Source organism: Podarcis bocagei, assembly GCF_964188305.1.
Source record: "Podarcis bocagei genome assembly, chromosome: 9".
In the NCBI taxonomy this organism is placed as follows: Eukaryota; Metazoa; Chordata; class Lepidosauria; order Squamata; family Lacertidae; genus Podarcis; species Podarcis bocagei.
Window position 1 is genome coordinate 21,768,975 of NC_138134.1, and position 26,641 is coordinate 21,795,615.

At 41.3% G+C, this 26,641-nt stretch overlaps 2 protein-coding genes across 16 annotated transcripts in view; one reads left to right on the forward strand and one right to left on the reverse strand.

The window, feature by feature from the left end:
- Positions 1 to 5,778, forward strand: part of APBB2 (amyloid beta precursor protein binding family B member 2) — a 108,549-nt gene extending 102,771 nt beyond the window's left edge. For all 11 annotated transcript variants that reach the window (XM_081208841.1, XM_081208835.1, XM_081208838.1 and 8 more), the window contains one exon: positions 925 to 5,778. In XM_081208841.1, coding sequence (XP_081064967.1) covers positions 925 to 1,092 — 168 coding nt within the window. In that variant the 3' untranslated portion in view covers positions 1,093 to 5,778. The remainder of the gene's footprint in view (positions 1 to 924) is intronic.
- The window catches only part of NSUN7 (NOP2/Sun RNA methyltransferase family member 7), a 29,113-nt gene continuing 7,873 nt past the window's right edge, over positions 5,402 to 26,641 (reverse strand). For 4 of the 5 annotated variants that reach the window (XM_081208853.1, XM_081208854.1, XM_081208851.1 and 1 more), the window contains exons 4-13: positions 25,240 to 25,298; positions 23,464 to 23,594; positions 20,922 to 21,074; positions 18,922 to 19,105; positions 14,376 to 14,586; positions 13,929 to 14,069; positions 13,112 to 13,213; positions 11,773 to 11,890; positions 9,592 to 9,715; positions 6,490 to 7,963 (exon numbers count right to left, since the gene is read on the reverse strand). In XM_081208853.1, the coding sequence (XP_081064979.1) occupies positions 7,322 to 7,963; positions 9,592 to 9,715; positions 11,773 to 11,890; positions 13,112 to 13,213; positions 13,929 to 14,069; positions 14,376 to 14,586; positions 18,922 to 19,105; positions 20,922 to 21,074; positions 23,464 to 23,594; positions 25,240 to 25,298 (1,865 nt within the window). In that variant the 3' untranslated portion in view covers positions 6,490 to 7,321. Of the gene's footprint in view, positions 5,619 to 6,489; positions 7,964 to 9,591; positions 9,716 to 11,772; positions 11,891 to 13,111; positions 13,214 to 13,928; positions 14,070 to 14,375; positions 14,587 to 18,921; positions 19,106 to 20,921; positions 21,075 to 23,463; positions 23,595 to 25,239; positions 25,299 to 26,641 lie in introns of those variants that run through there. The other variant, XM_081208855.1, reaches the window with a different exon arrangement.

Genomic DNA, 26,641 nt, shown 5'->3' on the forward strand with positions numbered 1-26,641 from the left:
TTTTCAGAGCGCCCTGATAAATTACAATTCTCTCCCCAGTTCTGCACTCGGATCTTAACATTTAACACCATGATTCTAAATATTAGTGTCAGCTCTCTCCCCCTCCTCTGCTTTAATGCTATTAGCAGTCAATATTGTGAACTGTTACGTGCACAGACTGAAAACCAGATAAGTAGCATAAAGCATCAGAGTCAAGGAAACAAGCGCCAGCCTTTTGCAAGAGAACAATGTGTCTTTATAGAAAGGAGACAATGGGAAGAACAAATTGTAAGATTGATGAGAATAACCAGAGTTCCCTGCTTCAGTGGTATTATTCAGCATCTGCTTCCAGAGGGTTTAGTGGGTACCATCCTTCAAAATTTTCATCCGTTCCCTTGGGCTAATAGAGAAAATACTAGCACTAACCTGAGCAAGTTCTGGCAATCAGAACACAATAACGTTCAATCCCAGCCACTACCATCAAATTATATTCTTTTAGATTTAGAGGTGGAAGACTTAAGACAAATCTGCCAACATGGTGAGTTGTTACTCCTTGTATTAGAAAGGACGGTTGTGTATCCAATATCTTAATGATGCGTTGTCCCCGCTAACATGTAATAATTGTGCATAGAATGTAAGAAACTGCCAAAATGAGGAAAGACCCGCTCTAAGGATCTACAAGTGCCATGTCTAAGGGCAGATTTGCAAAACTTGTGACGAACCAATCCCATGCAGGCAGCAGGTTGATGAACCACCATACATAGTTGTTGCTTTTAAATTTACCATACATAGCTTGATGGGTCGCATTTAAGCTTGATGGGTCATGATATGTGTGTGTGTTGCCTACTCAGAAGCAAATCCTAAATGACGTTGCAGAACATAGTGAGGAAAGCTCAAGGTCCTGAGCCTTGCTAATGATTGCAGAACATCTTTGCTTTCTTTCAGCTACGATACCAGAAGTGCTTGGTAGCCAGACCTCCTTCACAAAAAGTCCGGCCGCCGCCTCCTCCTGCAGACTCGATGACCAGAAGAGTCACGACTAATGTAAAACGGGGGATGTTGTCCCTCATTGACACTTTGAAACAGAAACGTCCCGTTACGGACATGCCATAGCAGCCCTGCAGGAAAAGAAATGGTTTCTCAGAAAACATCTAGCAGAAGATACAGTAGCCACGTTAAAGAAGATGAACTGATTTTTGGCCTTCCAGTTTAAATTGGTGATGCTTTGTCTTCAGAGAATTTACCCTTATCAAATAATATTAGACAAAAGCATGTTCTCTCGTTCTTGCCACCATCATGTGATATGAAAAGAAGCATGAGTAATTTTTTTGCTGTGAGGTTTCGCACCATGAAGTGGAAGGTCTGTTTTCCAACTGTGTAAATATTATGAACGTTACTTAAATTCACACATACACCAGAAAGGATTATGGCACATTGCTCTTCGGAGAGAACCATGCCCAAATTGATATTCATCCCCATCCTGGTTGGGATTTGTCACAAGCAGTCCTTGTATCCTGCAGCACTTTGTCCTCATTTTTAACACTGAAGTACATACCAAGTATTAGTTACCATTGTATTATTGTAATATGAATATTGAGCTGCTTTTTTTTAAAGAAACTGCATTCATTAACCAATCTTCCATCTTGTGCACCCTAGTAACCATTTTTCATCTTCTGTCGGCCAGTTGTGTTTGCTTCAACACGACAGTTTCCTATGCAGATTGCAGTTTGATTGGAAGGAGCGTGCAAACGATATTATAATTGTGACAATCACATGTGCATCGGTTTCAGTGACATGCCGGTGCTGGGAATGACCCTTTCCCAGGCATACGTATGCACAAGAAAATAGATGTGCTCTATTGTCGCATGGTATTAACTACATTTGGTTTGCATGCTTTTTTCTCGTAAAGAAGCACTGCCCCCGTAGCAGATCATCACCTTTGAAATGCCCTTCAGTTCTGAAATCGAGCTTGTCATTTAGGAGTTCAGAGAGCAGTCCAGGAGGATATGCTGGGATTTTTGTTTCAAAACATAAATCGCAGCACTGGTGACACTAAGGCTCAAGCGCTTCTTAGCATTTTCTATAGATGCTGGTCTATGCTTTTAAATGTTTCTACCCTGATACAGGCAGGAAGCAAAGGTAAGAACCTGATAGATGCATGAGGTTAAAAATAGTAAAGCCAAAATGTACCTTAATCCTTGACCAGTCGTCTACGAGGATCAGTGCATCAGAAATGGAATTTCAGCAATACAGCATGAGTAAAACCTCTTTAACTGAAAAGGGGAAGGAAGATTAAGGTATCCTTTGTTTCTTTTCCTATGACAGGGTTTGCATTAGGTGACTGTGAATGTGCATGGGTTTTTCCTTACTTGAGTTCTATCACTAGAACTATGTCCTCCATTTCATTTATTCCCACAGAGGTTGGGTGCTGAGCGCACCTAAATGACATTTTTGCTGTGCAAGATCCATTTTAATTTGCAGCCTTCCAAGGAGCTATAGTTTACTTTGATTTTAAATTAAGAAATCATGTGATCTCCCAATAGATTTTGTAACACCCACCGACCACCACATTTGACCTTTGCAGTGCCAAGTGAAACTTGTCGCAAATCCCACAACCAACTCCACATGCTAGTTCCTTCTAACTGCACCTTATGCCCTTGTTTTGGATGGTTTTTAATATTTTTCATGTGTAATGTGTAGCACATTTTCACTTGCGCAGCTGCCAAAGGAAAAGCCTTAGAACCCATTCATGCCTTGGGGCCATGGCAGAGATCAGGCCCCAGAGTGTCGAATGTACAGTTGAAGAGGGTAAGGAAGGCAAGCTTGTGTTTGTGCACTCTCCTCCAAAAACTATTAAAGAGGAGATTATATCAAAAACTACTAAAGAGGAGATTATATCAATGCATACAGGAGTAAGCCACAAAACCTCCTGTTTGTTCACAAGTGCAATGTGGAGTCATGTGTGAATCAGTCTGTAGTAGCCCAACAATCTGTAGCATAAGGAATTAGGCAGAATACTACACTACTGTCAATCAGTAGTGTCAGTCCTGAAAGGTGTCAAGATAAAAAAATGCTCCTTCCAGTTATTTCTTGCACAAATAATTGCTTCCATTTAGGAAAAGCAATGCGCACAATCATGCAAGTGTGTTTTGACAGAATTTGTACCCAGTTGTAGCTTGACACCATGAGTGCACTCTGCAAAACAGACATCATTCTGTCGGTGCTGCATGTGCAATTTCAGTACACAAAAATGTGTGTGCAAGTTTCTTGTGCTTCTGAAGCAGACAGACAGGTTGGCGAATGATAGGAAGAGGGGCAACTAGGAACAGTAGAGAGTTGGGGGGGGGGATGGTGGCCACTGCTCAAAAAAAACCCCAACCACATCTCAGCATCCACAGCTGCTTCCATTTGGCTCACATATCCTAAAAGGTTTCTCTTCCTTTTCCCTCCTCCGCTGAGGAACAGCTGCTGCCAAACCAAGCATTGTGCTCACTTGCTTTCACCTCTCTAAAGGCAGCATTGGGCTTGCTCTCATGCGCATGTTTATCACCTGATCAGTACCACCTCAAGCAGTGGCTTGCATGTGTGACTGAGACACCGGATCACAACCCCTTCCATATCACCTCAAATGCACCGCTTCTCAGTGGAGCTAGGGTCACACACCCAACTGCAGGTCATCAGTTGCTGAATCATCAATTCAGGCATGTGTGAATTAGCCCACAATGTCCCAAGAGCTACAAAATGGAAAACTTAGCAACTCCCCCCTCCCCATTTTTATGATGTATAGTTTGCAGGTTAACAAGACCAGAAATGAGCCTATGCATAAAGAGAGTTTTTTAAAAAAGTCTGACTCAACCCTTACTATTTTCTAGTTAACTTTACAGAGGTAATAAGATCCGTTACCTTCCAAGAGAAGGAACCCTAAGGAGTGTAGCCTCCTGGCTTTATTGCTCTAAAGGTCACATCCATTGTGCTCCTAAAGTAGACAAATGCTTGGATCTGCCTTTGCTAAGGTATTACCATTCTCACTTCCCTCCTGAAGAAAATAATAGGGCTCGCTCCATTTTTAGAAAGTACATGCTGACTACCAGCAGCTCTCCTCCTCAAATAAAAAAAAATTAAAAATCATAAAATTGCAAACCAATAGTTTCTGTTATATGGCTATGCTCCATTCTCATTAAGTACTCAAACCCAAGCAGGGAACCTTAACTCATTTGTGTCTTAATTGGCATCAAGTTTTTCTAGAGTATGACCTTTTCACATTCAGAAGAAAATGCAAGACATGCTTGCTGAAAACATTGAGTAGACCAAGCATTTCTTTTTCAAGTAGCTTTTGGGTTAGTTGCAAAGTTTCAAAAGCTTTAAAACCTTTTTATTATTCTTTTCAGCGTTTTAAGTCCCACCAGCTGAGAGTTGCATCCCACTCCTTGAAAATCAAACTTGTTATCAGCTTATTTTATCTGAACCTTCTTTATGGAATCTCCATTGGAGAGGTAGTGTCTCTGAATACCAGATGCTGAGGACTAAACAATAGGGAAGGCCACACTTGTGAGCTCCCAAAGGGCATCAGGCTGGCCACTGCTGGAAACAGAAAGCAGCAAGGCAGTTCTTACCAGACAAATAAAATATAAAACATTTCTCAATGATGGCCAAAATACATGTATGGGTTGAATGCGAACAAATGCCAATGACTTACCCAATGTTGTAGTGACACTTCTGTTATCTATGCATTCTTTATAATTGCACAAGGCAGCCATGTTCACTATGCCTTGGACGTTTCATGTCTTTTTTTGATTAACTTGTTAAATACAGCTTAAATATTTTTATTTTATTTATTCTATTTTTACTGAAATATTCTTCGATTATGTTGACATATCTTTATTACTGGATGTGATCGCACACGATAATCCAGTGCTAAGTAATCTCAGTGTATTATAGGTTGCCTAAAGACAGAGGATTTTTGTAATTATTTGTAGTCACCTTTTTAATTAACTGAATATGTAGAAGTAAAATGGCAAAAATAACATGTAAAGCTAACTTCTATTATTTTTTAAAAACACAAAAAGCAAGTTAGATGCTGCTCTCACGGACCACCTCATTTGCGTACTCCGTTGAAGGAAGGGAGATTGTTAACCAGTCATTTGTGATAGCTTAATTAATGCCTTTTTTCTGCCCCAACCCACAGCAGTTCTTTGATGCTGCTTGTTGCTTCGTTTATACAAAACAAGTACTATTTCTTTAAAAACATGTTTTTTCATAGAGATGAAGAAATGCCTAAAAACGGAAAGAAATTTGCATGAAACACCATCAATCCTACTTCTGTAACAAAGAGGTCTTAATGATAAACTTTGTGTGCAAAGCCTTTAATAGCTGAGTAGAAGAAAATCTACAGAAAGCTGAATACAAAGATGGCACCGTCTACAAAGCTTTAAGAACTTGTTTATTTGTTAAAGAACTCTGCAGTCAATTAAACAGATCACATATGGAGGGAAACTGCTATTTTTATCGCATTAGCTCACAAAAGCTGAGCCTCTCTAGAGCTCTATCATTACCATCATTAGCTCCTCTCTTTGGCAGGCATAGTTATTTTGAGGGAGAGAAGTGTGAATAGCAGAAGTAGGTTTGATTTATTTCACTATCTGCAAAAGAGAAAGGAGAAAATATACACAGTTTATCAGTAAGAGCTCTCGCTATTTACGTGAAGTAGTTGATTTTAAAACAGAAAAGTTTTTTCCACCATTGTCCACTTTTTACACATTTAAATGTAATCTGTTGCAAGAATAAATTTAGCTGCATTAACTGCTGGCCTCTTGTGTTTATGTCGCTGGGAGAATCGTGATTCCACAAGAAAAGCCACCATTCTAAAAACACTCGTCTTAGCTTGGTAAAAAGAAATGGTTATTATTCCTTTTCAGCTATGTAATCTCCAGATTAAAATATAAAATAGGGCAGATTTTAATGAGAGTAGGTTTACTAAAGGAAAAAGATGATTTTTGAATATTTAATACAAAAGTATGGGAAAACCCAGCCAGATGGAGTATAAATAATAACTATTATTATTATTATTATTATTATTATTATTATTATTATTATTATTATTACCTAACGCAATAGTACTCTCAACTGTAGATGCCAGCCAAAACACTTCTGGTTTGCCACGTTATGCATCCTCTTCAATTTACCCACCACCAAATGCTTAATTGCTCCTGATATGTTATATATAATGAAGACTGTTTCATACGGAACAGAAATTTTCTTCCAACATCTGAAAAGATACCTAGGCATCTCAGTTAACTATGCCTCATGGGTATATTTTACACATGATATATGAATGCCCTTAAAACATTACAGAAAGAATATAGTCAACCTATAAGGAAGCACAGAACGTTTGTCTTTCCTGTAATGATCTAGGACTAATGCATATGTGTTACAACTGAGCCTATAAAATCCTTAGTTACAAAAGATACTAAGTGGCTAGGGCGCGAGGACACAGAAAATAACAGACTAGAGTTATGAAAGGCATTAATCAGCAATTGTTTAATAGGTTTGTTTCCATTTAACTATGCTGCCTAATGAGCCAAATATTTATATTGACGTCCTAGTAGAGTTCAGTGTCTAGCCGCAGCAACATGAAACCATCCAGTAATTGTGCTACCTCACAAAGAAAGCCCGGAAATGTTCTTGTCCTTTTTCTTTGAGGTTGTGATGTCCTATTCTTAAAGCCAAAATGGTCACAATTTGCTTTTTTTAAATAAAAAAACCAGTCCTTTTGGAAGAGAAGATTTGAGCAGATTATTAAACAGGCTGAAGTCTTGAAAGATCACTCTGCAGACTGGAACCAATTTTAGAAAAAGAAACAAGGTAAGGTATTCAAAATTCCCAAGGCTTTACACTGAAATATCTAGAAAATAAGAACTGAAATCCACTTCTACTTTTTAGAAGCCCTGTTCTTGTTTACAATTGTAATGGCTAGCCCTAAAATTCAGCACCTGTAAGTTTTTACTTAGACAGAATCTGTCTGCTGTATTCTAAGCTGATCATCTATTGCCCATGAAACCTCTGGTTTACCCTGTCTGCATAATCTAATACTGTATATAAATTTAAGCATTTTGACATTCAAAGTTCATTGAAATAAAAGCCTTTCTGCAGAACAGCCCCTCTGCTACCATAATAATAGCTGTGGAAAAGGCATGTGAACATCTTAACTGCTGCCTAGAGCAGTTTGGTCCCTATGCAGATGAATACTGAATGCCCAAGGGTTTTCGTTTTTTACCATTAGAGGAATGCAAGTTTCAAATTTTGAAAGAATTACGGTTAAAAACTGAGTTACAAAAGGCAATCTTCAAAGCCACGGACGAGAATGCTTGACTGTAGAAGAAAGCGAGGGCTCTTTTGTCTTGATCAGCTTTTTGGATGTAGAAGGGCTAAGTGTGCCATGAGTTCCACCCCAATTATAATAATAATGGTTAGTCGAAATATGGGATCGGTTTCCTTGTGGGTTGAAGTATGGCACCATTACCGGAGGCAGGACGATTTCGACAGGTTTCAAGACCATCACACTATCGTCAAGCTTTGGTTTTCTGATGTTTCGATGCTTTTCAAACATCTTTTGCATGGACGCTGCAGTAAGCGAATTTTTGGGCATTATCGGCAGAGACGAGTTCGAGGGGGGTCGGACTGTTCTCTTCAGGGGAACAGAACTATTTGTCTGGTTCACAGATTTTTGAGAGGCACTGGAAGCTAAATTAGAGACGGAAGTATCCGACTCAATCATGCCCGGTTTCATTTCTCGATCCAGGAACTCCTGAATTTTGGACTTTATCACTGCCTCTTTAGTAGGTGTCTTTGGCTGGGTTACTTTCTGTTTCTTTTTCTTTTTCTCTTCTCTCTTAGCTGGCTTTGCTAAGTCAATCCCTTCCAGTAACCCTTTTGCCGCAGCACGAGCTAAAACATCTTTCACAGACACCGTCTCTGATGGATCCCTCTGTAAAGTTAAAAGGGACACATTATCAGCAAAACCAAATCACAGCTCCGAAGAAGGGCAGGAGTAGCTAACCTTTGACTCTCTCCAGATGTTGCTGGAACTACAGTTCTCAACATCCCCAACTACTGGCTATGCTGGTTGGAGTTAACGGGAGTTGGAGGTCAACATCCCCTGGAGAACCAGAGCAGGGGCTCCCTACCTGGGCGATTCTACCCTCCTTGCTTTCCAGCTCAACTATATAGTGGTACCTTGAGAGTTATAAACACCTCAGGTTTCAAACGCCGCTAACCTGGAAGAGTTACCTCGAGTTGAAAACTTTGCCTCAGGATGAGAATGGAAATCGTGTGCCAGCGACAGCAAAAGGCCCCATTAGCGAAAGCACGCCTCTAGTTAAGAACAGTTTCAGGTTAGGAATGGACCTCTGAAACGAATTAAGTTTTTAACTAGAGGCACCACTGTACTGTAGTAACAGTAAAGAAAAATAACCTCCCTAGCATCATATTAGGTGAAAGGTGAAGGACCCCTGGACGGTTAAGTCCAGTCAAAGGGGACTGGGGTTGTGGCGCTCATTTCACTTTCAGCCCAAGGGAGACGGTGTTTGTCCGCAGACAGCTTTCTGGGTCATGTGGCCAGCATGACTAAACCGTTTCTGGCGCAACGGAACACCATGACGGAAGCCAGAGTGCACGGAAACACCATTTACCTTCCCGCCACAGCGGTAACTATTTATCTACTCACATTGGTGTGATTTCGAACTGCTAGGTTGGCAGGAGCTGGGACAGAGCAACAGAAGATCACCCCATTGCACAGATTCGAACCACCGACTTTCTGATCGGCAAGCCCAAGAGGCTCGGTGGTTTACACCACAACACCACCCGCTCCCCTTAAGCATCATATTACCAGATGGCAAACATACGATTAAAGTAAAATAGCTCTGAAACAGATGGAGATCTTTCAATCTCACCTCCACCATGGAATTGTTTGGTGATCTTGGACGACTCACCATTACCTGCGTTCAGTTTAAGAATACTTTTAGTTCTCAAGACACAACAAGATAGTTTTTAGACTAAATAATGTGAATAAGCAGGCACTCCCAATGGTCCTGGAAGCTGCAGAGGAAGTTCTGCTGGCACAGCGTGAGGCCTGCTTCTGGAAGGCGGCCTCGGGGCAGCCATTGACATTCTGCGGCTGCCCCTATGCTCTGCGGGGTGGTAGGAAGGGTGAAAAGAAGGCTGCACTACAGGAAAAAAGGTTAATCTTTATCCGGGACCCTGACATTTTCAGCAGATCAGTGGGGTGGTATGTTGGGGCAGGTGGGGGGTGGACACAGACTGCATACTACTGAACCGGGCAAAGGAAACGAGAGCACATTTCTTGGAGAGATGACATAACGGCCAAGAAATTTACAAAACGCAGTTGAGGGAGATTATGTATATCAACTGGGAAATCTGCACAATGCCTTCTTCGTGGACAGATTACTTGCACAATGGTTGGCTGTTACGCATGTTAACTGTTAAATCTACACTACCTTTCATCTATATCCAAGAAGTCACTAGCAAAAAAAAATCAAAATATCAAAACACTTCATTTTATTGGTTATATTACTTTTTTTTTTTACTAGTACTTACCTCTCGGGATAGAACAGCTATAAAACAGCTATTAGAAATATCTGATGGCTCCAGTCGGAAAAAGTTTGCTGCAGACAAGCTTATTTCTGATTTGCAACACAATGGAAGAACAGGCGGACAAAGCCTACAATGGATATTAACACAAAGTATTGAATCACCACCATGTGCCCTTAAGTAAAATGCAATTTTAGTCAATTGTGGCCTCCCTGTAGTTTTCTTAAAAAAACAAAAGCTAAGAGCTGTCATGAAAGGTTTTTCCTAAGTATATTAAACACACTGTTTTCATTTAAATGGCCAGCAACTGTTCCCAGTTGTGGTGGGGTTTTTTTTATAAAAAAAAATTATTAAAGATTTCTTAGTTTACAAAAATACGTGCATTGTCTCTTTTTTTCAAGTTGCGTTTTCTACAGATCAGTTTCACTTGTTGTGAGACATTAGTGTTGCATACAGTGTTAGGTTAGCAAGAAAAGGGGGGGAAGGGGGGTGAGGGAGGTGGGTGACAATGCTTCTATTCTTCTACATGGTACCTCGGTTTTCAAACGTAATCCATTCCAGAAGACCATTTGAGTTCTGAAATGTTCAAAAACCGAAAACTCAAAAGCTGACAGTTAGGCCTCATGATTTTGCACTCAGCAGAAGCCGCGTGGCATATTCAACTTCCAAGGCATATTCAAAAACCGAAGCATTTACTTCCAGGTTTACGGCGTTCAAAAACCGAAATGTTTGTCAACGGAGATGTTCGAAAACTGAGGTACCGTTGTACTTAGTGTATGTGTGGGGTTTTGTGTCAGCGTCACTTGTGTGGGTTCTCTTCCTATTCGCTTGTTGTATTTCCTTGGTGGTGAGAGAGGTTGGGGGTGGCCTAGGGTGCAGTTGGTTGACTTTGGTTGGCTGTAGTGAGATTTGTTTTTATGTCTGAGCAGGGTAGGTGCGTGTTTGGATCAGGTTAGCCAGATTGATTTGTATGCTGTCAGTGGGTTCTTCTTGTTGTCTTGTCGGGCTGTGTATTGGGGTGAAGGTGTCTTCTTCTATTTGTCCCCATGTCATTTTCAGTTTGCTAGTTAGTTTTTCTAATAAGGCTGTTTCCTATACTATTGGTTCATGCTTACTCCTGACAGGTCTCTCCAGTGTCTGGCTATGATGCTTCTGGCTGCTGAGAGTAGGTGGGTTATGAGCTCTTTATGTTGTGAGTGGGCATTATTATCTTGGAAAATGTTTAGTAGGGCCAGTTCTGGGGTGACTTCTAATACTTGCTTAGTTATTTTGCATATTTCTATTATGATTGATGTCCAGAAGAGTTTTTCACTTGACGTACTTAGGTTTAGGGCAGAGCTTTCCAAACTTTTCAGATCAGTGACACACTTCTTAGACATGGCTCCATGTCCCAGTAATTCAGTTTTACTAGCAAACCAGAGGTTAAACTTAACCCCTTTGCAGCTCCGGGAGGGTCACCAAATCACATTATGTAAATCAGCAGCCTAGGCAGAAATCCATTTTGGGCATCAGTCATTTTGCCCATTTTTTTTAAGTTGTCACAATGTGTAAACGGCCCTCAAAAAAATTACTTGGGATTTTCCTGAAGAACAGCAAATCTGTTGTTTCTGGTGCAAGAGAAGCGTTAATGACCAGATGGTGCAATAGCAATTTTGGGGACCAACCCAATATAAAAGTGATAAAATCCTTTTCTCTGTATGCCACAACCGTACAATCAAGGACTTGGTTCACACATCACAATAAACTATAGCTTGAAATAAACTCAAACTTCTGAGCATCTCAAACTACACAAAAGTTTCCGCCATACTCCTCCCCTTCTCGAACCCAAGTAACAATGCATGGACTGGGCTACACAATAGTATCAACGGGGGCCATGCACTCTGTTTTTTCTAGTAACATCTACATACTAAAGCAGACATGCAAAAACTGACATATGCAGATGGTCATCCTGACAGAAAGACACATCAATTTCATGAGTAGAAGGTTTGGGGGTTTTTTTAAATTCACCAGCTACTAATTTCATTGAATTAGCTACAATAGGTATTGCAGCTTGACAGGATTTTATGCTCAAGCTCTGAGTACTCTACAGTTCTGAAACAGAATTATTGGGATAGGGACTATATGGCACTGTAAGCTCTGCATCAGCAGACGAGTGTAATTCACAACCAATAAAAGCCTGCTCTTTACTTGTAAGGCTGAGCCTTGGGTCCTTCCGCTCCAGATGCCAGGGCTTTGTTCACCACAACTTCATTTTCTTCTGGGTAAACTGAACAGGTGCAGTAGACAATAGCTTGCACTCTGCTAACTGTAAGATTCAAGTAACGAGGAAATCCAACTGTTAATAATTTCTAGTTTAAACACACTTTAAATATTAAACACGTCACTAATTGATGTTAAAAACATTTAAAGTTGATCCAATTTGCATAGATGTATTGAACATTACCATCTTATAACTAAAGCAACCAGGAATTCATATTTTGTCACGAGTAAATCATATGTTCCATTAAAAGCCCACCCCAACTAGGGACCCACATGCTGATCCCCTTTCTTCTATATAATCTAAAACCTTTTCACATTCCCTACAACCATATTGTGCCTCTAACATGCCCTACCATCCATTTCTGGCTAGGATTATAAGTTTATGGCTGTGCCTTTAATAGCAACTTGATTTACAGACATCAGCAAGTAATATTTATCTCACTTCCTAGTGATGTCTGTCTAGCACCCTCTGATGGATTTCCACTGACATGCAAGTACCTTTTCATTCAGACAGACTTATGGGTCACACTTTGATCAAAAGCTTTTGCCACTCCGTTTTTAATAAGTTTTAATTTGCAATTGTTTTATTGATGAGTTCCATCTTTTTATCTGCTCTGATCCTGTTTCCCATAAAGACCATTTAGTCCAAATAATTTGCAAGTTAGCTGCCTTGGGAACCAAATCTTAAAACCTTACTTTAAAATAAAAATAAACACTGACTTTCTCACAATTTTAGAAATATTATTCAGCAGAGAAAGGAATTTTCTTCTATTAAATGATTTTCAAGGGAGGGCATTTATTATCCCTTCCAGAAGGCAGGGGCAAGTGATGATTAGCTCATAGGGCTTTCCTAAAGTGGACTGGAAAAATCAGGGATTATAGTTCCAAAAGGAACATAAAGAACAACAGCTAAAAGAACCAATAAAGACTGCTAGGCTACGCCTGTTTAGCACACTGCAGACTCCTCCTTTCCTGGAATAGTCCATTGTCAGCTGTCCTTCCATCGCAACTGCATGGGAAAAGATATCCCAAAGGATAACAAATGCCCCTAAAGAAGGCCATTGAGATTCCCTAAAACATCAAGGTGACTGTTCCCGTTGCAAGACTATGTTTTCAGATGCCCATCAGTATTTGTGACATTTCTTGCTCCAGGAACAATTTTCTCTTCCAATAGTTGTCCTCTCAGTACTCTTATTTCTCTGAATACTCGGGGGTTGTCTATAAACAATATTTTACTCTAATTCTTACCAGTTAATGACAAACTTACACTGCATTGCATGTGACAATTCTTTCAGCTGCTGTTGAGCAAGGGAATTGAGTTTATCTTCTGCTACAGAGCCCTGAGAGAGATCTCTAAGTAATTCTGCATCTGAAGAGAATACAATGAGCAAGTTCAAACAAAAACCAGTAACTGGCCATGTCCTCATGAAACACTAAACCACGGCAATGTGCACTGCCCTCAAAAAAGAACTCTCCCCTCTCCTCCTTTCCACATGACCAAAACAAAGACTTTGGAAGTGTTACCTCAATTCTATTAAACCAGTTTGCTGCATCATCTGGACTCAGAATGATGGTTAACACAACTATGATTGGTTTCAACAAGCCAGTTTCAAGCCCCTTTGAAACTGATCACATTTTTATGCACCATTTATTACATCTCAGCAACTTCCACCCAGATGTATTACAAAGTTTTTCTTCTGGTCTAGGATTATGCAGGCAAAAAGGGGAGAAATTGGCAACTTTTCTGAGGGCAGATGGGAAGTAAGAGAAAGACTGAGACCAGCTGACCAGACTGCCAACCTCTAATTCTATATCACTTTCGTTGGCTGATTTAAAACCAGATGAACCAACAAAAAACAGAGTGTCTCAAGTAGTGCAGCAATGCATCACAAAACATTGTGCTTGAGTTGCAGGTAGAGATAATGGAAGTTGTTTAGGATTCCACTAATTGTTTAGGATTCCACTAATGATGGTTCTCTATAATGAGCATAAAACCATCAACACCAATAATGCCAAGACAGGCAGGAATGTAGATCAAACATTTCATTTTACAGCAATCTAAGAGAAATATTTCAAAAAGTTACCTTCATGTTCTTTTAGAATGAATTCTATTGGGTTGCTAACCCCCAGGCCTGAACACCGAGGCAGTAGTAAAATAACTTTAACTTTCTGCAGCTTATCAGTTGGTTCAATATTTGCAAAATCTTCACGTAGTAGCACAATATCTGAAGGGGAGGGGAGAAGAACCAAATAAGTCTGCAAGTAAGGTAAAGGTAAAGGGACCCCTGACCATTAGGTCCAGTCGTGACCGACTCTGGAGTTGCGGCGCTCATCTCGCTTTATTGGCTGAGGGAGCCGGCGTATAGCTTCCGGGTCATGTGGCCAGCATAACTAAGCTGCTTCTGGTGAACCAGAGCGTTCTAAAACAAATGGGTCAATTTTGAATTTATTACTTAATCATTAATTAGTGTATATACCCTTCCATGTCAAATGGCTTCTAAGTGGTATGAATAATGCTAACACATGCTTACTTTTACACTCCATCTGTGCAAACAAGTCCTTCAGTTCAGCTTCCTTTGCCAAAGACTTTACTCCACATACAAACACTTTGGAAGTCATCTGATTTGTCAGCACCGACATATGAGCCACAGTGAGCCATGAACCCATGTGTGCTATTAAGATGTCATCATCCATATTCAGCAAGGCCTTCGCCGAATGGACGGCAAGACTCCTGGACTTATCCTAAGAATTAAGCAGAGATGCCCAATTAAGAAAAGGGTGATTGACAAATTATTTAAGCAGCAAAGCTTGTTTATTTCTGCAGGGCCAGCACCCATGTAAAAAGGCATTTCAAGAAAACTGAATTTGCCATTTCGAACGTGCAGCCGTTACTCAGTTTCTGCTTGTAATCTAAACCAACTGCTTAACGTATGGGCCCAGCCATGTGATTACATACAGCCCCCATAGTATGGAAAGTGTGGCATGCAGTTTGGGAAAATTTCCCAACAGAAGGGGCTTCAAACATAACGTGCTAAATTCCACACGTGTTCCAAGTGATCATCCATGTAGTTGTTTCCATATGATAAACACACCGATCATCCATGTAGTTGCTTCCATATGATAAACACACCGATCATCCATGTAGTTGCTTCCATATGATAATCACACTTCCATATGACAATCACACCGATAATCACACTGCTAGGGGCGCGGTGGAAGATGGCCGACAATACCATCTCTCCGGCTCACATGAGGTAATTAAGAGGTTAATATGGGAGTAATTAGCCTCCCGAGTTTTCCCGGGGTGAATGGGAAAATACTGCCTCATCTGCGGATGCCTATAAATCACCCCCGAGTTTGAAAGAAGGAGGGGGTGAGGGCACTAGACGGAAAGCCCTTGTGTGAGTTTTTCGCTCTCCCGGACGCTACTTCTGATCGCGACCTGGTTGCAGGAGCTCAAGATAAATAATTAGAGAAGAGCAAATGCACATGTTTCGAGTGAAGAAAGGGAGTACTGACTGCTAACTGAATCGACCTCTGTGAAGCTGAGCAACGGGTCGGACTGAACAGGAAATTATATCAAAGAAGACTACATCAAAGATGTCGGTATGTCGGAACGGGGCGAAAAGGCGGGGAAAAACTTTTTTTCCCGCTATGTGATTACCTAACAACCCCCCCCCCCAAGAAGAACCGTTGCAATGACCGATAACAAGTGAGATAGAATAATGAACTGAGTGGAAATAAATCATTAACTAAAGGCTTTGCTTTGTGGAAGATCTGGAAAGGAAATGGAAGGCTTTTGGGATGACACAGTTCTAAAAGAGAATCGCCATGACAGGCTCTGTTGCAGGATTGACAGTCAAGAGGGGGAGGAAGCCACGGCTTTGTTATCATATTTGACTCTGCGTTTGATCAGGCAGAACCCCCCTGAAAAGATTGATGTTGGAGCAACAGGTCTGGGAAAGCTAATGAGCGGACGCTGAGATTGTATTTTATGGAAATGCTGAAATGGTGTTTGCCGTTTGAATACGACTTTTGGATTAATGTGAAAATCCACACAGGACTACAACAGCGTTGGTTTCAACTCGCTTGTGGAGACTTTCAGAGGTTATAAAGAAAGGAAAAAAATACGGTAACAAGAAAATTGAAAGATGATTTGTAAAGGAAAACAACAAAGAGATGAATGGACAGAACTGTGAACATCAATGCAGCAGAAATATGAGAGGATTGGACGCTTTCTGAGCTCGAAGCATTGGTACCCCAACAAAAATTTAAAATTCGATTTTGTCATTTGGAAGTAATGTGATTTGATTGGTTTGTTAATTAAAATTACCGTATTTTTCGCTCTATAACACGCACCTGACCATAACACGCACATCGTTTTTAGAGGAGGAAAACAAGGGAAAAAACATTCTGAATGAAACAGTGGATGTATCATTTTTGTGCTTCATGCTGTGGCCACAGACATGTGATCTGATGGTGAATTTGGGGTGACCCAATGCAAAAATCCTGAGAATTCCTGTGGATCCATGCTTTGTAACCACGTTTTTGCACCATTGCAGCCCCAGGCAACAGTGGGTGCGTGATTTTTCTGGTGCAGGCTGTAGCCATGGACATGCTATGTGATCTGATGGTGAATTTGGGGTGACCCAATGCAAAGATCCTGAGAATCCCTGTGGATCCATGCTTTGTAACCACGTTTTTGCACCATTGCAGCCCCAGGCAACAGTGGGTGCGTGATTTTTTTGGTGCAGGCTGTAGCCATGGACATGCTATGTGATCTGATGGTGAATTTGGGGTGACCCAATGCAAAGATCCTGAGAATCCCTGTGGATCCATGCTTTGTAACCACATTTTTGCACCATTGCAGCCCCAGGCAACAGTGGGTGCGTGATTTTTTTGGTGCAGGCTATAGCCATGGACATGCTATGTGATCTGATGGTGAATTTGGGGTGACCCAATGCAAAGATCCTGAGGATCCATATGGATCTATGCTTTGTAACCACATTTTAAGTGGGGAGCGAAGGAAAAACAAAGAAGGGACATGAGAGGGGTGTGTAGAGAAGCAGCTGGCTAAGAATGCAGGAGAGGGATTTAACGGGAGGGAGGAAAGAAAGGCAAAAGTTTCTCCCCACCCAAGCCAGCCATCTCTCTCTCTCTCTCTCTCTCTCTCCCTCCCTCCCCCTCTCTCTCCCTCCCGCCCCTCTCTCTCTCTCTCCCTCTCCCCCAGCAGCACCGGAGCACAGAGAGGAAGTAGAAGGAACGACACTCTGCTTTCCCCTCTGCTTGCCTGGAGAGGAGGGGCTTTCCCTGCTCTTTGTTCCGTTTCAGCAAACACAGCAACGAAACAGAGCGGGTGGGCAGTAAGACCCTGAGGCAGAATGCAGGAAAGCAGCCGCTTCCTCTTTTCAGGTTTCCCTTCTCCATGAAGCGCGATTTGATTTTTGCCCGATTTTTCGGCTCCAGGGACCACACATTCACTCAATAACACGCACAGACATTTCCCCTTCCTTTTTAGGAGAAAAAATCTGTGTGTTATAGAGGGGGAAATACGGTATTTAAAAAAAAAAGATAATCACACTGATTTTTGCAAGGCATATGGTGCCAATACAGAGGCAGGCTGGTGACTTCCGGTGCTCCCTGCCTTAATGGGTACAGCTTTGAGGGTAATTGTCCTTGCAAGCTCCCCCCCCCCCCCAGGGCCCAGGGGGAGTGAACTTCACCCACAGATTGTCTTGATACCTGGGCTCTCGCTCCGGCATGGAATCCGGGAGGCAGGAGGACACTGGGTGCCAAAGCACTTTGCCTATTGCAGAATGGATGGGACAAGATTATAAATTGCCAAGTGAATCAGCTACTGAGTCTCAACGTTTCGAATTAGAAAGATTTCCTTCGTAGAAAGATACAGTATGTGAGGAGGGAGGGAAGCCTTTACCCTTTCTTTATATACACCATGTTTGCTACATAAATGATTCGGCAAACCTCCCCCTGAATGCCAACAAACTGATAAAAAGCAAGAGGGGGGAAAAAAGAGTAGGATTATATTTATGGATTAATATGAAAATAGAACTGTGTGAGAACATCGAAAGACTTGAACCACAGCTTCCCAGATTGTAACTCATGTCTCTTAGTCACCTCAGACCCTACACTTGACACTGAACAAAGAAAACTATAGCGAGTCCAGAGTAAAGCTACCCCCAATGAAGCTCAAGTTTCAAGGACGTCATTGCTAGTCCTTCTACTCCAGCATTCAAGGTTATCACATTTAGTTCATAACGTGAGGGCCTTTCAAAATTAAAGCACTTACTTACAATTAAGTAAATGTGCTTAACTTGCCTTAAGGACATCCAGTGTCAGTTGCATGATATCCCTAGAACCCATATCAGGTGAAAGGGGCTTAGTAGGCTTGATGTTCAGAGATGAGGAACAATGGGCCAGAAGAAAATTCAAGGAGTGTGTGCACAAGTGCCTATAAATCACCTTGCAATAAAAGTGGTACTCCAGTGGTTGGCTGTAATGAAAAGCACAATATCCAAAGACTGAAAAGAGATGATGTCATAGGACAAAGGAGAGGCAAGAAGAGAAGTTGTGTAATCATAACAGCACGCAAATACAAGACAACAGAAAACAATGGTTGTGAACTGAAGTTAAATCAAAAACTAGCAATGAACTACTGAAGACTGTAGAGAGAGTTAGTTTCAGACCCAGAATTTAATGTAATTCAAGCTAATGATATTACTGCAAAGTTTCACAAACAGATTTTTTCAGTTTGGAGCTTCTTGCTAAACAGTTTGGTGACTATTGACAAGCAAGTCTTCCGAGTCAACTGTAAAAACTTCACTACAGCTGTGGTCAAATTAGTGATGTTCTTTGTGGAAGAAGATAAGCATTCTAACAAACGCACGCAACACGTCAAAACAGATTTTGCAGAAGTTTGTAAGCATAGCCATAGCACCACAGTTTATTTAAATTGCTCTTTTCTTTTAACAAGACATTGAAAAGAAATAGAAACATGCAACACAGAAAGACTATGAAGCATGAAGTTAGGACATTTATTTCAGTTTCATGTTAACATACCTGCAATAAGAGCTTGTAATCAGAAAACAGCTGCAGAGTAAGAAGCTTTTCTTTAAGAGTAGAAGGGAAAATGAGTACGTCTTCACAGTGCTTATCTAGGCAATATGAACAGCCAACAAAACTGGAGACCGATTCCACTCTAGTGAATCCCTCCTTGTGTAAAGTGCTATGAACATCTTCAAGGCTGTTGCAGAAACACAACTGTTTAATATAAGTGCTTAATATAAAAGTAAGAAATCACTTGTACTTGCATCTGAAACACTACAGATATGTCTGCATTAATTTAATTTTTTGTTGCTCACTACCCTGCTACACATAGTTACACATTTCCTGTACATACAAGCTTCCTTCCCTGGGACTTGCAAATACAGTGGTACCTCGGGTTAAGAACTTAATTCGTTCTGGAGGTCTGTTCTTAACCTGAAACTGTTCTTAACCTGAAGAACCACTTTAGCTAATGGGGCCTCCTGCTGCCGCTGCGCCGCTGCTGCACGATTTCTGTTCTCATCCTGAAGCAAAGTTCTTAACCCGAGGTAATATTTCTGGGTTAGCAGAGTCTGTAACCTGAAGCGTATGTAACCTGAAGCATATGTAACCCGAGGTACCACTGTACAAAGTTCTTAAAATGCTGAATATGCACCCCACAGAAATAATTCTCGGTGGTTCTAACTGTACCAGGTTCAACAAAGTCTGAAACTACACTTCTGTTCCCTTTCCCGAACAACTTTCTCAGATCCCTTACTGGAAAGATCTGCTCTTCCCTAGAGCAACATGCCACTGCTAAGCTGAGTATAAAGATCCACATGGCCTAGTTCAGCTCTAATCCCTCCAAGCTTACATACTCAACTTGGGGTTGCTCCCAAAATAGTGATGCTGAATGTATAGTAGCAGGTAAATATCAAGACGCTGAATCAGACAGCTAGACTTTGGGGTCACTTCCAAATGACCTTTTTATCAAGTAGGCATCCTCATCACTTTACACAAAGTTTGTAAAGAAGTAGATGAGTTCCTGTTGTTCGGTCCCTGCTCCTGCCAACCTAGCAGTTCGAAAGCATGTCAAAGTGCAAGTAGATAAATAGGTACCACTCTGGCAGGAAGGTAAATGGCGTTTCTGTGTGCTGCTCTGGTTCGCCAGAAGCGGCTTAGTCATGCTGGCCACATGACCCGGAAGCTGTACGCCGGCTCCCTCAGCCAATAAAGCGAGATGAGCGCCGCAACCCCAGAGTCGGCCACAACTGGACCTAATGGTCAGGGGTCCCTTTACCTTTACCTTTAGAACAACACTGGCTTTCTATTAAGTATTTTGTGTTCCTTATAGTAAAAACTCAAATTCTGGGGGGAGGTGGGTTTGTTGTGCAAGGGTGCCAAATCAACTTTAGTTGTGCAGCCTGAAATTGCCAGTATGTGATTTAATGCCACCTAAGAAGACACAGTCTGAAAGGCCCTTGGGAGAGCATTAATTGTTTTTGGCATCTAACAAAAATGTGTGCTCTCGTTTGGCAAAGCTTGTATCTCCCGTTTCTGTTTGCTGCTCGTGTCTAAATAAGACTGATTTTAATGTGTCGCACAGGAATACAAGGAAGCAGTTGCACTGTTGGGCATCCAGATGTAGAAATATGGTTCTAAAGTCTCTAGGTGAAAGCCGGAGCTGGCAAGGATTGGCAGGAACAACATTTGTAAGTTGCAGTTGCTGCTGCTGTAAGCAAGGGAATCAGTAGATTCAACATAAAGGGTGCAATGGCATACACAACCGTGTGTTTTGGTAGCTAAAATAGGCAGGTACAGACTACCAACAAAAGAACATTCCACTCACATTCACCACTAAGTTTAGAGTACTAGGACAATGTTATGGAGCTTTCAAGAAAACCATTTAATTTACTTGCCACCAACACATTTTCACATGGAGAATATGCTTATATTATCTATGAGCATGTGATATAATTATGGAAGAAGCAAATATTTAAAACATACATGCTACACTAGCAAGCTTTCAACCTCACCTTATTTTAAGTGAATTGACCCACACATACAAGGGTAGTGTGGAAGCCCTTTGTTCTTGTTTCCTTATTGTTTCTGGCAGAATGTGTTCTAGAGAAAGAGCATCGTGTTTGATTCGACATCTTGCTAACGCAGCGGCCAGTTTTGTCTTAAAGCTATAGATTAAAAGAAGGATATAGATAAATCTTGTTATAAGCTTAATTCGTGATTATTTAATCTTGCAAAATCCTGTTTCCTTGCAACAATCAATACTGGTATTGAAATACATAAGAGAAAATTATGGCCAACTCCCCTGTCCCCAGGGCATTTACAGCTAGAGAAATCATCAGAACAGATTCAAGTTGTGCTATAATGGACTGATCTGCTCCACGTTTACTAAGCCAGAGGTGGGGAATATAACCCTCCAGATCTTGTTTTTCTATTATTCCCAACAACACTGACTATGCCACTGGGGCTCAAAGACCAACATCTGGAGAGCCAGTTTTCTCACCACTCTTCCCTCTATTCCCTAGTTTAGCAAGCCAGGACCTGGATCAGAGCATGATTAGTTTCATCCTTTATCAGTTGTCCGCACCCACACCCTATGACATCTCCTCTGCAAATACTCCAAAGCCTTTTGCTTTGCTCAACAAAGGGTAAGTTGTCACTCAGGTCCCCAGCTCTCTTACAACTGGCCAGCAGCAAATGCTCTTCCCTCTAGAGATCATTAGACACATCTCTGTGCAAAGCTGCAAAGCCTTCCCCCATTCCTAGACACTTGCCAGGAAGATTTGATAGCCCTCTTTGTTGACCCTTTGCTCCCAATCCTCTTGAACAAAAGTTCATATGGTAAGCAAGCAGAAGAAATGTCAGTAATTACTTTGGTCCACTGAACAAGAAAGGGGCTGGATGGGCTGCTGAAGAAATGGGCGTTGGTAGCTTTTAGATCCAGCTGTACGACTGCATCTGTTGATATAGTTTGCCAATCTAAAAATGCTGTTTTTCTTAATGTCCAGTGGGTTGAAGGAGGGTGATACATGCTTCTTGATAATAACACACTCAATAATTTAAACCACTTAGTATGAGTTCTTTTAACCCCTAGTTCAGTATGGTAAAAACTGCCCACGGTCCCTTTAATGTCCCATCCACGTCCCACCACAAAGCCTCATCTAGGCTAGTGAAGAACAGCTTGTCAGAAGCAGGTGGGAAGGGAAAGGAGCCTGTTGCCAGGCAGAATGAAAAGGAAGGGAAAGTGCCATTGAGAATCTCGGCATATGAGCGGTGTTGAGTCATTCTTCCCCTGCACCTCTGTTTCTAGGCTAGCAGCAACAAAAGAAACCAGGATACGAAACCTGCATGCTGCAACAAGCCAGAGTTAATTCAGACCAAGATTCACAACCCAATGTTAAGCTGTGATTTTCGACCCCAGATTGTTGGTTCCAAATGAAACTAGGTTTTAGTAAGCCTGGTAAGGATCATAGATGCAAACAAACCAGAGACAAGTTAAACATTAGAGCAGCCCTGCTGGATCACATCAAAAGACCTATATTGTCCAGCATATTGTCTCAAAAGTACCCAGTTAGCTACCTCCTAGAAGACCACAAGAAGGACATAAGCGCAATGTCACTTGCCCACTTGTAATGTCCCCAAACTGGTTTTCAGCCATCATGACTAGAAGCCATTATCCTCCATGAATTTGTCCAATCCCCTTTTAAAGCTGTCCACATAGTTGGATTCCATGGTTTAGATATGTCTTGAATGAAGTTCATTTTTTCTGTCCCAAACTTCCCCCCATTCAGCTTTTATGGATGACCCCCTAGCTCTAGCATTATGAGAGATAAACTTCTGTCCACTTTGTTCACACAAGACATAATTTTATGCAGCTCTATCATATCCTCATTACTCATTTTTTTCTGAATTAAAAAGGCCCAGAGCTATAACTGAGCCTCTCTCTCTTTGCAGTTTTTCCTGCTCCCAGCAGTCTTCCTAATCTCCTGAAAAGGCCGTCGGGGGAAGGCTGGAAACAATTGGTAGCAACACCAAGGAAGTCTATCCTCTGTATTCTTGTGGAAGCATTTTTCTCTTCTATATAGAAGTGAGCAGGGTGTTGACTTACTTTCCCAAGATAATATGAGATTGAAAGAAACAGAGTTCAGAACAGAGTTAATATCCCATGGAGGGAGCAGCACCAGTTGAAGGCAGGGCCCCTCTGCTCTCCCCTCTTCCAAATGCTGAAGGGAGAAGTGGGGGCACAGGGAATTTGGTGTTGCACAGGAACATAAGGTCCAGATTGGTGGATTGGCTCCACCACACAGCACTGATCTTCCCACACCTTGCCCCACACCCCTCTGGTAAGCGCCAGAGACACAATGCGTTTGGAAGTCAGGGAATCAGCAGCACCCCATCTCTGCACCAGCCACTACTGGGGGGCAGCATTATATTATTCTAATCAACCTGAAATCAATCAGTCTACCTGATTGTGAAGCCCGACATGAGATTTCACATCCGAAAATTGTTCAGTACTTGCTATCAGATGAGAATCCGTCTACTTTCTTGTACATATACCTGCAAAGATAACGCTCAACTTCCTGGACTTCTGCTATTTGTTCTTCATCATCAATGTTTTCGCGAGCTTCAAATTTCCGATCTTGGAGATCATACAGCATCACAACAACTAGACTGGTCAATTGGTCTGACTGCAAAAAGAGAGAATCGCCATGTGGCAAGATAGGAAAGCAACAAAAAAGAATACCCAAATGCTAAATCTGCAGCACAACACTCCAAACAGAGAGAAGAGGTTCCTACATATTATAGTGACATGGGTGGTGTTGTGGTCTAAAACACTGAGCCTCTTGGGCGTGCCAATCAGAAGGTCGGCAGTTTGAATTCGCACAATGGGGTGAGCTCCCGTTGCTCTGTCCCAGCTCCTGCCAACCTAGCAGTTCGAAAGCACACCAATGCAAGTAGATATAGGTACTACTGCAGCAGGAAGGTAAACGGCATTTCTGTGCGCTCTGGCTTCCATCATGGTGTCCTGTTGCACCAGAAGCAGTTCTGTCATGCTGATCACATGACCCAGAAAAGCTGTCTGTGGACAAACGCCAGCTCCCTCAGCCTGAAGCGAAATGAGCACCACACCCTATAGTCGCCTTTGACTGGACTCAACCGTCCAAGGGTTCTTTACCTTTAAACATATTATAGTGCAAAAAACACAACTGTTCAGATGCTGACTTTTAAAAATGGGGACTAATAAAAAATGAAAACTATTTTTTTGAACCTTTTGAAATACTTCTAATTGTTAAAATAAACCAGAAGGCTCTCTTAAGTTTTAGAACCACTAGTTCCCAGTAGGCCATGATTTTTGATTTATAGTACACACACACACACAGTGAAGCCAGCAGTCCAGTAATCGAAGCATTTAAGAAAGCTTTTTAAAATGCAGTTTACAACCCCAGGGCACATGTGGAGCAGCTATGATCTTCAGATCTCTTGAATACAATCAACTGCAATGCTAGCCTTCCAATAGCAAAACAAACCTGAGTGGGGGGTATCATTTTCTTTGTTTACTCAAAATAAATTGCTGTGCACTTTCCTCTTTTTATTGGCTATTTTCTGTCCACCACTACCAACACACTTCCAATTTTTCTAGAGTTACATCGAAAGTGTGAACTGATAGCATTTTACTTGCTTAAAATAAATATGTGTTGTTTCTTTTTTCATATTGTATAGCTCTAGGCTTGCCATACGTCAGGAAAGTTCCTGCCATGTCCTGGTTTTCAGGTATAAAAATGGTGTCAAGGGGAAATTTTGCCGAATTGACAAAATGTCAGAGAAAACCTGGATGTATGGCAACACAAGGGAAAAAGCAGCAGAAACAGCTCCAAAAGCTTGGTTTCCCCCCCAAAACTCAAGAATTTGGGTTTGTTCCCAAAAATAGCCCAACAACTTTGCGGGTGTCAGGAATTTTACTTTCTGAAATATGGCAACCCTATATAGCTCAGGGAAAACCTAATTATCAGAGATCAAATTGGCAGGCTTCTGCCATATATGCTTACGAATACATAGGTGTCACAGGTATGTTGCGTGTTTGTGTGTGTACATACAGAGAGGGAGAGAGAGGATTCTGAAACTCAAGAATAAGACATGCAAGTCCATTTTTCTTTGAACACAAGCCAGTCCTTAAAGCTTTATACTCATCTGCACACAAAGAACATGGATTATTTCCTTTTTAAATTAGTTACTCATCTAGTGATGTGTAAAGTGAGTGCATTAGTAAGTTATCTGCACAGGGTAATTTAAGCAAATTAGGTACAACAAACACAAAACAAAATATTTACTCACTATTGACTGCATTGGATAAATGCCACTGTCTAGCAATATAGTTTCAAGAACATCTTGATCTACAGACGAAAAAGATGGTAGAAGCGATCTTCAAATTATTACAGCATTTGCTTTTTAAAAAAATTGTAGCAATCAGTAACATTTAAACATTTCTAAGGTGAATTCTGAAAATATGTGTGAATAAGTGTGAATAAAATTTAGTATTCCATGAGTATAAATCATGTGTTTAATGTCACAAGATGTACAAGACCGTAAGTGTCAATATTTGCACATCTCACTAAACAATGTGCCACTCAGAGCTCGTCCCACCGAAACTATGGAAACTGTCTATGGTTCCACAGAAAGAATGGCAAGCCATTTTCCAACTTTACTCATAGGTTGATTTAGTTACACTAGCAGGAGGTGGTCACTTCTCTAGCTGCAGTTTTTCCCCTTGGGCTCAGGGAGCAGCCCCCTCTCAGTTGCCGTCTCTGGTCATGCTGCTGTCCCTGAGTAACACCATGGTTTAGTGCAAAGTGCATAAGCCATAAATCTAGAACTAGATTTCTCCCCTACCCCTTCCTCCTCCTGCAAAGGAAGGCTTTTGGCTTTAGTTAGCCATGTATTCCCATAGGAATCTTCATTTACACCAGCTATGGTCAGTTTCAAAATGAGCCAACTTCAATGTAATTTATAGTACCTGCCTTTAAAAAACACACTCACAAGGTACACACAAACCTTTATCCCCATAATGAAATACAATCTACTGGCTGAAGTGGACATGTAAGGGGGGGAGGGAAAACCTCTCTAATTGTGTACACAGGTTCTTAAAAGTCAAGAACTGCAAAACACAAGAGCAGGAGTGCACACAAATGTTGGAACACATTCCTTATTAATAGCACGGTACATAACATCTTGTTCAAAAGGAAACTTGTGTCCATGGAGAGGTAGAGGGACAAACACAAGGCAGCTCCCCCCCACCCCACCCCCAGTGTTTAACAACTGGATACCTGTCCTTGTTCCCATCCATGGTACTTTTAATGGAATATTGCTATCTTGTTGATCATTATAGTTTCAAGAACACAGAAGCACAGCACTTACTAAGTTTAATTTTTAGATTCATGGAAGTATTTGTGATTACGCTTTGCCTAGGATTTTCCTCTGTTTAAGCACCACATTATATTCAATTTCAACTAGGAATGTGGATTATTAATGCGGGGCAGAAATAGTTTCTCCTCCCTGCATGAGCGATAAAAGCTGATGTCACCATATTTTAGGTTGTTGCCATGGATGCCAATAGCTTTCCCTTCACTTCTGCATACCAATTCAAACATGCTTATCTCAGTTCAGCAAGTTGGCAAGGTAACCTCCCTCACCCTCCTTAATTTCCTATTGGCATCTCAATGTCTGAATACTGTGCACT